At 37.2% G+C, this 13,799-nt stretch overlaps 1 protein-coding gene across 1 annotated transcript; it reads right to left on the bottom strand.

The window, feature by feature from the left end:
- Positions 1-1,218: 1,218 nt before the first annotated feature.
- On the bottom strand, positions 1,219-13,771 carry LOC139939464 (ribosome biogenesis protein SLX9 homolog). Its single transcript, XM_071935407.1, has 5 exons — positions 13,576-13,771; positions 10,594-10,813; positions 9,238-9,391; positions 6,217-6,279; positions 1,219-4,846 (listed from the first exon to the last, which is right to left on the bottom strand). Exons 1-5 carry the CDS (start codon positions 13,681-13,683, stop codon positions 4,714-4,716), a joined length of 678 nt encoding a protein of 225 aa, XP_071791508.1. The 5' UTR covers positions 13,684-13,771; the 3' UTR covers positions 1,219-4,713.
- Positions 13,772-13,799: the final 28 nt, after the last annotated feature.

Genomic DNA, 13,799 nt, shown 5'->3' with positions numbered 1-13,799 from the left:
AATTTTGACTCCCATAAATGGCCGACGTGTTAGTCGACAAGGTAAAGGGAAAACCACGCAATTTCGAGGCATGTTTGTGTGGATCATTGTATTCTACTTTTACAACATCTTTCCAGCCATATGCATTTTATAAAAAACGGTTACAAACACTTTCCAAAGACCAACTCGACCGATCCAAGGCAATGTGTTCCTTTAATTTGTGTTTACACAATTTTAATTGCACAGTAATAATCATTATAATCTGCATAATTCACTTGAATATTCATTACAAAACGAACTGAGGCCCGTTTTCCCGCCGAACTTGGGACAGCTTTGCGTTGACACCTCTCTAAATGTAAAAGAGTGAAAAACACCACTCTTTACATTTCCCTAAAATAGCTCTTTAAAAAGAGTGGTGGTTATATTTAACTCTTTTAGAGTGGTTTTATTCCAGGACAGAGTGAACAAATCCCTCACAAAGACGCAAACTTCAATCTAAAGAGTGGAAGACCACTCGAAAAAGAGTTGTCCCTCATATTGCTCTTCAAAGAGTGCCTTTTTAATCTTTTACATTTAAAGAGATGAAACTAAAAGGTAACTTGTACGTGGGTATTCATTGGATGCTTACAGAACATGACGCAATGCTGGAAGTTGGCTGGAACTTAAATTTGATGTCTGTATTTATTTTAAATATATTGCTTATTAAAATGTGTATGTGAGTTATTATTTTTGTAAATTCTATGTTGACATTTTAAAGTATGGTGGATGTTATTTCGTGTGGTTATAAAAATAATATTCAAAACACGCACCAAAGTTAAAGCGTCAGTATGTTTCATTGTGTGGCGTTTCATAACCGAAAGCACAACACAAAATCAAACAGGGAACCAAGTCCGTTCAGCACTACACTTGATGGAGTAAAGGTAGTATACAAACAACGTTGAAGGCCTTGCTTAAAAAACACACTAACAAAAACTTACATTTTGCTTAACATAATCAAATGGAGTATCGTTTAAGTACCTTATCAGATGGATAAATGACATGCATGAATTGAACATTCTTTCATCCATTCTTTGCAATGTCTAAAATGAGCGATGGGAATTTGTAACCTATACAAGTACCTTATCAGATTAATAAATGACACAGAAAAGCATGAATTGAACAAACTTTCATCAATTCTTTGCAATGTCTAAAATGAGCGCAAGGAATTTGTAACCTATAAGCCGGAAAGAAAAATATGTAAAGCCTCGATTTAAAAATGCTCGAATTTAACTGACTACACAATGTAGTTGGACTGTCGTCATGGCTGCTTCCAAATAAAGCCAAACAACAATCTTGTTGTATTGCATTTTAATGTCCTTTTAACCCGCTTACAAGTATAATCCCATTGATGACCACTTAAGAATAACGTCAAAACAGCAAAATATTCACTCAAAAGTCTGACCGATTCTTTAAAGAGGATTTTATTTATTCCGATAAGACGGAAATGCTCCTGTCTCGCTCCTGGTGCGATTCCTTTTAAGACACTGGTAAATAGCTCAGGCCTGAAAGGTATAGTTGTATCTTTATCTATCAAATGGATGGTCTCAATTAAAGGTGTTGCATTTGGAGAAACACAAAAACCCACACGAATTCCAGATAAGACAGATTTCTCAAACCTTGTACATGTATAACTGTGCGTTACCAATCTAATCTTGTCGGGTAAAACTGAAATATATAAGAATAACTCAGTTAAAAAAATAACCATAGAATCACTATTTTTTACAACAATCATCTAAAATAAGTCTATGTTTCTACATCACTAAATTACGTAAACGGTAAGCCGGGTATGTCACTTTAACTTAGTTATAAAGCTACCGGACAGTGTAGTTTCATTAAATGCAAGTTTTCAAACATTTCTCCCCAGTTATACTACAGACAGCACTGTGAGGTCACGTTGTGTTAATTTCGTCGTTTTGTTTTGGTTATTTATCTCACCCTACTCGGCAAGAAAAAAACCAAGATTTTTTGAACAGAGTTTTTGACCTTTAACGGTGGACGAAACGTTCTTTAATTAGGTCTGACATTTTTCAACAATGCGATTGCTCCCAGTTTTAATCCAGTTAGGCTTTCTAATCAAGAAAAGCACTTGTTCGTTTACTGTAATCAGCAAAACTGTATCCCGTCTCTATCACCTGCATGTAAAACCTTTAACCTATAGGCGTGTATGTTTTTATTACCGAGATGACCGCCTGGCATTTCGTTTGCATCAGTCGTTCCAATTTGAAGATTTCCCGATCGAGTAGAATAATCTCGTTCTGATCTCAACCAACGGTCGTCCAATTTGCCTTGCATGAAAAAATGCCCATGTTTAAAACACACCCACAAATTCTACAAATATTAATATGTACATTGGATTTAAAGTCGAATACTGTTACTATAGGCGTAACAGAAATCTACCATGTCGTGCATGTATATTGTGGGATTGAAACAACGCAAGCGTAAATTTATATTTATGTTTTTATGATGCAACCACTTCCACCTCGACAGGTCTACATCCTGTATTTTCGTGGTCATAGTCAGCATTTTCTCTTAACACAAGGTCGGTTATTACAATTGATGTTCCATCTATCCCTTCACCCATGGATAATCGGGAAGCGATGTCCAAGAAAAATCTACCGAAATTGCTAAATTAACGCACATACATTATCCCCTGTTACACTGCAATTCACAGATCTAAGAAAGCAGCACTCCGCTTTGAAATGGTAATTGAAAAAGGAGCACCCACCTGGGGAACGGGAATGGCCTTGGCATTTAACGCTAGAACGGAGGCATTACAAGGAGACCAAGATTGGGCTATTAATGAAAAATTGAGCCCTTAATCTGTTAATGTTGAGGAGTGACATCTTGGGCAGTGTTTTAAGACGTGCCAATTTGAGACGACAGGAGACATTGGAGATATTAAGTTGTTTCTACAGGTAAAGATAGTCATGAGAAATAAAAAAATTGCATTGCAAATTCTGCCAAGCTGTTACTCATTTTTTTGTTTCCAGTTTATTTTCACCACACATTATAATTGACTTCATACTATTTTTCAGGAGGGGACTTACTAATTATGAGGCACAAGCTCATTAAATAACAAAACAAATTCAAGCTCAAAGAAATTTGCGTTACTTTACATCAATCACAGCCTTTTCTTATTTATTGAGGACAATTTACACAATTTCCTTTCTTGCATGCCCAGAGCTAAACACCTTCCGACAGCTCATCAGCCTCATACCCAAATCAATATTTCCACAACCAACTCCAAACAGAAGACAAAACAGATTTATCAGCTTCAATTTGTGTAGATAACCTTTCCTTTTAAAGACTCTGGACACTATTGGTAAATGTCAAAGACCAGTTTTCTCACTTGGTGTATCTCAACATATGCATAAAATAAACCTGTGAAAATTTGAGCTCAAATTGGTCGTCGCAAAAGATGCGAGATAATAATGAACAAAAAACAACCCTTGTCACACGAAGTTGTGTGCTTTTAGATGCTTAATTTTGAGGTCTCGAAACCAAATTCGTGAAAAATTACTTCTTTCTCGAAAACGACGTTTCTTTAGAGGGAGCCGTTTCCCGCAATGTCTTATACCATCAACCTCTCCCCATTACTTGTTACCAAGTAAGATTTTATGCTAATAATTATTTTGAGTAATTACCAACAGTTCCACTGCCTTTAACTGCCTTTTAAGTTTTCTACTCTATTTTATACGCGGATAGGTCTTTTCACAGTCTTGTAATCAGTTTTGTACCTATCCTGCTCCTTTCGTATACATCAATAAACACGGCTCCAATCCAAGCTAATAATTGATCATAATGTCCCAACTGACAAGCAAACGATCAACCCACTGTTTTTTAAAATTGTGTTTCGGACCTCCAGTTTCACAGCCTAACTTAATTGAACGACACTGTTCGTATGATCAGCCCATTACTATTGAATAGGAGAGAGGTAATAGAATTACCGCATAAAGGAGTTTTGCTTTGAAATCAGGAGAATTGTTGGTGATTATAATATTTATAAAGGCCACCATAAATGCCTACAGCAGAAGAGATTGCAGCTTCTAGGTTGCAAGTTCTACATAACTATCCAACAGAGCTGCCAACAATTGCATCTTACAATCAGGGGGATGTTATACATTTATCAAGAAGATTATTTAGACTTTCAATGTTATAGGGACAAATGTTCCCGGATGTGCAAGTATACTCGAGAGGAGGTTTCTGCACAGTATACTAGCAAGATGATGATGAAGAGAAGTTAAATTTGCATCGAGGATAAAGGATACTTCATTTTCCAGGAATTTGATTTTGACACCGCAGAATTAGTTAAGAATTTGAGGTCTCGAAATCAAGCATCTGAAAGCACACAACTTCGTGTAACAGGGGTGTTTTTTCTTTCATTATTATCTTGCAACTTCGACGACCAATTGAGCTAAAAATTTCACAGATTTGTTATTTTATGCATATGAGAAGACTGGTCTTCGACAATTACCAATAGTGTCCAGTGTCTTTAAAGGCTGGTAAATATTTTTCAATTCTGCTGAGTAAAAGTATTACCCATAAAAATGAGGTATACCTTCTCTAGTGCTTGTTCAAAGAGAAACAGTCTACATTTGAAACTGTGTAGCCTTTTCTCAAGTCTTGCTAGTCCAGTAAAGATATTGAGCTAAAGGCCCTGTAGTCTCGTGGATTTTCCTCCCATTTTAAGCTCTGCTATGAACCTGGTCTCTGGTCTTGCTGCTCCTGTTCCATTTTATTTTTAAGATGCTGCGTAATGGCCGCGAAGGGGTTGGTCTTGAAAGCAGCATGTCTCAGGACTTGCTTGAATCGTGACGATTCCTCTAATCTGAATATAAAAATTTAAAAAAATAAGGAGTGAGATTGTATCATGCATCCAAGGCAGTCTGACCATTTATCTCGTTGCTATGGTAACAATAGACAAAATTGTGAAAAATTCTTCGTGATTTGATTATGCTTGAAAGGAGGCTGGAGGGCTGTTCTTGAGCGTATTATGGGATGTGTCTCAAATAAAAAAAATTAATAAACATAGCACTTCCTTCTTTAATTTTTTGTGCATTATTCATGATGACTTTTTTTTAAGGGCATCCATCAGATTGGTAAAAATTTAAATGTTCACAGATTTGTACACAACATATGGTCAAGTGGGAAAATTCCCTTGAAAAATTGTTGATTTACATGGTAAATATTTATGAACTGTGTTGAGTATTGAAGCATACTCATTACCATACAACAAATAAACAAGATAATCTCTTATTTTAAAGGCAGTGGACACTATTGGTAATTACTCAAAATAATTATTAGCATAAAACCTTTCTTGGTGACAAGTAGTAGGGAGAGGTTGATGGTATAAAACATTGTGAGAAACAGCTCCCTCTGAAGTGCCATAATTTCCGAGAAAGAAGTAATTTTCCACGAATTTGATTTCGAGACCTCAGATTTAGAACTTGAGGTCTCAAAATCAACCATCTAAACGCACATACCTTCGTGTGACAAGGGTGTTTTTTCTTTCATTCATATCTCGCAAGTTCGATGACTGATTGAGCTCAAATTTTCACAGGTTTGTTATTTTATGCATATGTTGAGATACACCAACTATGAAGGCTAGTCTTTGACAATTACCAATAGTGTCCACTGCCTTTAAACTTTGTAGGAAGTTCTTCATCATTACTTTCTGGTCTTATCAAATAAATGCTGGTCCAGTATATGGTGTAACCTGCAAGCCATTGGGCCGATTTCACAAAGAGTTTGGACAAGTTACTCTTTAGGACTAGTCCTGGGAGATATTACAAACGCATGGCTAGTCCTAAGTAAGGACGAGATAGGACTAGTCTTGACTCTTTGTGAAATCCACCCCTGGGGTCTTGTATATTTTCCCTAAAAAAGTTGAGCCCTGTACAACAGAAGACACATTTGTTCTGTGAAGCAATGTGCAGTGCTGTGCACAGTTAGTCAAATGGTTTGACGGTCACCTTACTGGAATTTGCTACAAGAGTAGAAAGTTTTCGAACTAGAATCACACAACTATGAAAATCATAATATTAGACATAAATTTGACAATGTTCTTTGAAGGATTCAATTTCATTATCCATGAGACATCGAGAAGTGGAGACAATGCTTGTTTGTCTACAGTAGTGTTTTCCTAACGTTTAAACTGCATGGTCATGCATCAATAAGATGAATGCGTTGACTACTTACAGGAGTTGTTGTCGTTCCTTAGCCTTCAGCGTCCCTTTGTGCTGTCTCTTGTCCACCGCCTTCCTGTCCAAGAAAACCAAACAAGCCAGGGATATTGGAATTAATTTACCTCTAGTGAGTCCTTAAAACCATTTACAAGAAACGCATTCTCCGTCTTCTCATAAAAAAAACATACAAAATGAAAAAAAAAAAAGCTTCTTTTTCTGTAGACTTAATTACTTTCCTGAATACACAATTTACTAGAGAAAAAGACTTCATCAAAATAAGATAAATATGGAGAGAACTCACAAAAGATCCCTCATCTTTGTGCTACCAAAAGAACATATTTTCCTGGCATTCAGCTGATTTCTAAAGATAGAATGCAATTACAAGACCAAACAAAAATACATCGTTGCTCTAAAAAAACAAATGACCAAAGACCACCATTGTACAAGAATAATCATGACAGTGCATTTCTTAGTACTGCATTTCATTAGCATAATTTTGATGAAGTCTATGCACAATACACTTGAACACAAATGGATAACAAATATACACATTTTCCTTCCCATTTACAGCCGACCAACCAACAGAGATTTTACACAAACTTGAGAAACGCTTCTCAGATTGACAATAAATATTTTGAATAATTTCCTCTGGAACCATTTTCTCTTATATTAAGGAGGGAATTCTTTCTCAAAATATTATACACGATCAACAGCTGCAGTGCTTCTTACTGAGTAAGATTTTATTGTCATTATTTTTTTAGAAATAACCAACGGTATATCCTCCATTTAAAGCCATTATACACTTTCGGTAAACAGTATTGTCCAAGTCCCACACTTCGTGTATCACAACTTATATATAAAAGAACAATCCTGTGGAAATTTAGGAGAAAATAACGGGAAAACCAACTCCTGTTTTCGCGCGTTTCGCCGTGTCATGACATGTGTTTATAACAAATCCGTAATTCTCGCTAACGAGAATTTATATTGTTTTACCGTTTTCTCAAAAAGTAAAGCATTTCATGGACTAATATTTCAAGAGAAGTTTTTCGCCATTACCTTCTGTAAACCCTGTAAATTATTTGTAAATCTGTGAACTTTTTTTTTTCTGTACCGAAAGGGTCCAATGGCTTTAAGCACCAAGGCACAATTTGATAAAGCTGTTAAGCAGAAAATACTGCTTGACAATCTCCTTTGCTGAGAAAAAAATTATGTTGGGCACCAGTAAAATGAATGCAATGTAATTTTGGCTGGTAACGTGTTTCCGTTAAAGGCAGTGGACACTATTGGTAATTACTCAAAATAATTTTCAGCATAAAGAGCTTTGGAGAGCTGTTGAAATCAAGCATCTGAAAGCACACAACTTCGGGTGACAAGGGTGTTTTTTCTTTCATTATTATCTCGCAACTTCGACGACCAATTGAGTTCAAATTTTCACAGGTTTGCTATTTTGTGCATATGTCGAGATACACCAAGTGAGAAGACTGGTCTTTGACAATAACCAATAGTGTCCAGTGTCTTTAAGCAATACTTGTATGTGCTTAGCAGGTTTTTGTGCTTACAAGCTTTATGAAATCGAGCTAAGCTAACCTTGCAAGCAGAAATTTACACATCAGTATAAGCAGCTCCATGACATAGAAGGGGAGGGGGGCAGGCATGTAGCATGGAACTACAAGAAGACCACAGAGAATGCTATTTTGTGCATATGTCGAGATACACTAAGTGAGAAGACTGGTCTTTGACAATAACCAATAGTGTCCAGTGTCTTTAAGCAATACTTGTATGTGCTTAGCAGGTTTTTGTGCTTACAAGCTTTATGAAATCGAGCTAAGCTGACCTTGCAAGCAGAAATTTACACATCAGTATAAGCAGCTCCATGACATAGAAGGGGAGGGGGGGGGGCAGGCATGTAGCATGGAACTACAAGAAGACCACAGAGAATGCTATTTTGTGCATATGTCGAGATACACTAAGTGAGAAGACTGGTCTTTGACAATAACCAATAGTGTCCAGTGTCTTTAAGCAATACTTGTATGTGCTTAGCAGGTTTTTGTGCTTACAAGCTTTATGAAATCGAGCCAAGCTAACCCTGCAAGCAGAAATTTACAAATCAGTATAAGCAGCTCCATGACATAGAAGGGGAGGGGGCAGGCATGTAGCATGGAACTTACAAGAAGACCACAGAGAATGCTATTTTGTGCATATGTCGAGATACACTAAGTGAGAAGACTGGTCTTTGACAATAACCAATAGTGTCCAGTGTCTTTAAAGGGACACACCGGCTCACCGTTTACGCAATTTAGGGGTGTAGAATCATAAATAATGTTTTTATAGATGGTTGCTGTAAAAAAAAATCATCAAAATGTCACGTATTTATCGAAAAATGTTTAAAAAAACCCAAAGCGGCCATGTTACAAGCTTCCGTTACACGGACTCTTTAAATGTGAACCTTACGTTAGATTTTTCACCATAATTTACATTTTGTAGCGATAATTTGAATACATGATCTTTTTCGTCAATTATTCGTAAATAATTTTGTAAAAAAAAAGATTTAAATTTGGTTAAGTAAGTAACTTTTAGACGGCTGAAAGTAAAACTAGCCCGGAAGGTCACGTGATTGTTTGTACCACTTTTTGGTTAGAACAATCACGCGACCTGCGTCTTTGTCTTAAAATGCTCAAAAACGGCTAAATTTGATGATTTCTTTTAATGACTGTTCTTCTTCATTCCTGGAAGACTGTTGAAGTCACATCTTAGTCTATTTTGTAGCCCAAATAGCCCAATTCGGCCGGTGTGTCCCTTTACGCAATACTAGTATGTGCTTAGCAGGTTTTTGTGCTTACAAGCTTTATGAAATCGAGCCAAGCTAACCCTGCAAGCAGAAATTTACACATCAGTATAAGCAGCTCCATGACATAGAAGGGGAGGGGGCAGGCATGTACATGTAGCATGGAACTACAGGAAGACCACGGAAGTGGCCTTGCCCTCTCAAAGATGAAATTCCAGACCTGTGGGGCAAGAGGGTTTTTGAACTTACTGAGCTTCTTGTGTTTTCCTTTGGCTGAGTGCTATGATCTCAGACAGTTCAGGCAAGGCTTGATTGAGGGGATTCAGGTCACCAATGATGGGTCTCTCCGAACGCCTCTTGGCTTCCTTGGCACTCCTCTTGGCCACTTGGATCGTCTCGATCTCTTTAGAAGGAAAAACAAGGAAACTTTAACAAATCATTTTAAAACTCAAAGGGTATGCATGATATTGGTAAGATTGAAAAACTAAATATTCACAAATTTGCATTTAATTTATATACAAAAGATGGTTTTGCTGGAAATTTAAACACGTGGTCTCCAAACTGTTTACTTACATAGATAAATAATAATAATAAATATTTAAAAAAACAATTTATAAAGCGCAAAAATAATAGCAGAAAGATCCAGCCTCCAAGGTGCTGGAAAAGTAAAACAATAAAATTCTGGACCAGACAAATTGAAACAAAGCAAAGGAAATAACGGATAAAACAGGGAATCCAATAGACACCCAGGCCATGATACTTGATGTAGGCAACAAAGGCAATCGCCTCGTTGTCCCCTGGTCATGGATCAGTACCCTTGAAATGCTTGACAGAAGAAATTTACATACAGGGTGCACTTTACCAAGGAGAAAATGCCTTGGTGCCCTTGCCATTTCAAATACAAAGCATACAAGCCTGCAGCCAATTTCACCAAACTCTTCCTAACTTAGAATTAAACTTAGGACTTTGGACGAGTCAAGTTTCCTAACCATGGGGTGTCGTGGCCGAGCGGATAAGAGCACCGAATTCAAGCTCTAGTGATTCTGTTCAGCGGAGTTTGTGTTCGAATCCCGGTCGTGACACTTGTGTCCCTGAGCAAGACACTTCACTGTAATTGCTTCTCTCCACCCACGGGTAAATGGGTACCTAGTGAGGGCAGAGTTGGTTCTTGTGATGGATTAGCCTTGATTGCGCTACATATTTGGCGGCACAGGCTGTACACTCCCCAGGGAGCTGAGATGGTTTAAGGAATGATTTAAGGCCCAGTGACCAGGGGTAATAATGTGAAGCGCCTTGAACGTCACTGTGTGACGGACCTGAGCGCTATATAAGAAGCCACTGTTATTATTATTATTACTATAGGCGTTAGGACGCATTGAAACCATCCTAACTCGAGATTGGATTAATCCTAGCATTTCATGACATCGGCTGCTAGACACCCAGACATCACTCTGGCTAACACTAAGATAGCAACAGACAGTGAACATGCATCGTGTCCCGCCTGTCCTTCACAAGTAAAATACAACAACCCCAACTAATAAATTGTGTGCAGTCTGGCACTTGAATGTCCCTCCATAAACATAAACGAGAGTAGATGACACTTACTTTGCAGCCACTTATCATGTCTCATCTTCATCTTGTCCTTCTTGGTAATACGCCCTTGCCCTTTGATGCTCTTCTTGGAGATGAAACTCCTCCTGTCCTCCTCATCATCTTCTCTTGCCTCTTGAGGAAGATTGGTTTGAAGAGATCCAGCAGGAGATGTGGATGGAAGGTGGAAGAGTCCACGTGTTGGGAACTCAGCGCCTGGGGGTATCAGTGATGCCTGAAAAAAATATATATGTTTAGCTTGCAATTGTATACATTCTGTACATAAAATATAAATGAATTGTTTTTATAAATTATTTAAAAGTTGTTTTTATAAATTCATCACTATAACTATATGATGTAAGTAACCCCCCCTTTTTTCCACAGGTCCCTCATACCTATTTTTAAAATCATCATACCTTTGATCTTGCTATTCTTATTAATTGACCATTGTTAGTTGCATCATGATGCAACTTGCTCTCTAATCCTACCCTTTCATGTTTCCCTGGATTGTTGTCGAACAATACATTTACCACTTTTATGGTCCAGTAACCCATCCTTTAATTCTTAACATCCTTTGCCCTCGCTACTTCACTCCTATTGGTTCATAGCCACCAATATTGTTTCTGAAATAGAAACTTTGATTGGCTGGTATTTTCTCGCTTCTTTCTGGATCCTTCCCTTAATCCCTTTCCCCTCTCTTTTTCTATAAATGGATATGTATTTGTTTGTACTTGTTTTATGCCTCTAAAGAAGGTCCGGTTTGGATTGAAAGCTAAGGCCACCTACCCTATTCATTATATATATTTAGATTATACTATATTAGATTTGGTTCCTTGCTACTTATAAACAAGTATACAATTCACATTACATTAGTTCTTGAGTTTAAAAATACATAAAAATATGACATATATACCAAAATTAAGGAAATAAGTATAAATTCAAAATTGATGCAGAAAACTTAACAATAAACAAATTAAGGAATAGAAAGGAGTAAGTTAAGTAAAATTATTGTCACAACTATATGTACATTGTACGAATGTCTTTAAGTAATTTCTAACTCTAAGGCAAATAAAAGACTATTGTTACGTTTTCGTAATATCTGCAAGGAATTTTGTTCTCATACATCAACATTTTGTCAATAATATGCACTACTATTTAACAAGTTTTCATTCATACCAGAAGCCTGTAAGCAGATTTAATTGATGAATACTAGCTGCAATAATTTTATCTTTCTTTCATGTTCCTAAGATCCAGATCACAGCTCTTGGTCATGCCCCTTTGACCTAAGGTCGATCATTGTTTAAATTGGGCAAATTGTGTCCACACTTTGTGTAAACATTTAATGTTGAAAAAAAACTACACACAATTGCAACCATTGATTTACTTACGGTTCCTTGTAACCCTCAGGGCCCAATTTCATAGAGCTGCTTAAGCACAAAATTTTGCTTAAAGCCATTGGACACTTTTGGTAAACAGTATTGTCCAAAGGCCCACACTTCGTGTATCACAATTTATATATAAAATAACAAACCTGTGAAAATTTAGGCTCAATCGGTCATCGGAGTCGGGAGACATGACATGTGTTTACTATATAATCCGTAAATTCTCGATGTCAATAATTGATAATTGTTTTAATGCTTTCTCAAAAAATAAAGCAATTCATGGAATAATATTTCTAGAGAAATCTTTTACCATTACCTTCTGTAAACCCTGTAAGTTATTTGTAAATCTGTGAACTTTTATTTTTTTTCTGTGCCGAAAGTGTATAATGGCTTTAAAGCAAATTCTTTGCTAAAGCAGCTCCATGAAATTGGTCCCTGGTCTATATGACCATCAGGAAGATCCGTGGCTATCGCAACTCAATCAAAACGAACCGGGCAAGTTTGCGGCAAATTTGTTTAATGCTTTTACTGGGAACAAATTTACAGTAAGGCGTAAATCTGACGATGCTTCATTTCACGGCCACTTAACTCGACTTCCTTCCAATATAGAGACAAAATGACAAAATGAGACAAAATTAAGTGTAATGGATTGGCCATAAATCAAGGGTGGTTCTAATAATAGCTCCTCCTATAACTGAGGTAAATCTGTGTGAAATGCCAACATCTTTCAAACTTTATATCAGAAAAAGCTTTTTTTAATCGGGCAACTTGGCGGTAACAATTTACATGTGTACGTGTACACTGTATGCAAAAGGAACACTGTGGCAACACAAGAGACATTGTTCAAGATGTACAATAATGCCCCTGAGAAAGTAATGAGAAATGTGAACATGGATTTTCTTATTAGAGTTTGCCTGGAGCTGTTAGCCTGTAAATTGCCTTGTGTGCCTGCATGTAAAATGGATTGATTGTTCAAACCTACAGGACAGAGAGCACGTCACATGGAGGTGTTTAATCCTTTGATAATGACCAGTGTTTATAACCGTTTGTGAGTGGATACTCCACGCTAGTCTTGATGCAAGACGTTTCTTGTTTCTTGTTACGGGCGATGCAGGCGCTGTCTGTGAGTTGGCCGCGCTGTGTTGCAGAACGTGTTGCCCAAGACTATACGCGCATGCGCACGAACGGAACCGGAAACTGTCGAAAATAGGCACATGCAACGCACAGATGTCAATTGCCGTGAAATTCGACCCTGCCGGTTCTAAACGGCCGTGAAAGAACTAGTCGCTACCCTTACCATGCTTATTCCCTTACCTTAACAGTAATATTACTACTAATAGTTAACCTGGTTAACGAGATTACCACTACAATACAATATCTACGCATGTATTTTCTTCCTCCATGATCTACATAACTAGTAGTACTAGTAGTGTGTATATAGCATGTGGATGTTCACTAGACACTGGTGCAGCATGCAAACCAAGTAAACTGAAGTGCTAAAAATTGCTGGACATAACTGCACTAAAGCATAACCCCAAACTAATCAAATTCAAATGGCTAAAGAAAAATTAAATAATTTAATGCTTTCTTTAAAAATAAAAATCCTGTAAATTACCTTGATTTTGGACAGGTCTGCTTTTGTCGATTCGTCATCAGCTTTTCTTGCACTTGTGGCCCGTGCAGGAGTGTGCAGCTTGTGTCTTTTCGTTTTAATCTTACCCATTTTTCACCTTTTTATGACATAAAAAATATACGAAACAGGCCGGACGACGTGTTGCTTGCTTGTCATACACAAAACACACCACATGGGTGACCTTTTTGAACGACTATTTTATGTCA

The sequence above is a fragment of the Asterias amurensis genome, chromosome 7, assembly GCF_032118995.1.
Source record: "Asterias amurensis chromosome 7, ASM3211899v1".
In the NCBI taxonomy this organism is placed as follows: domain Eukaryota; kingdom Metazoa; phylum Echinodermata; class Asteroidea; order Forcipulatida; family Asteriidae; genus Asterias; species Asterias amurensis.
Note: the sequence above shows the minus strand (reverse complement) of the source record. Positions and strands in the feature narration are given on the sequence as shown.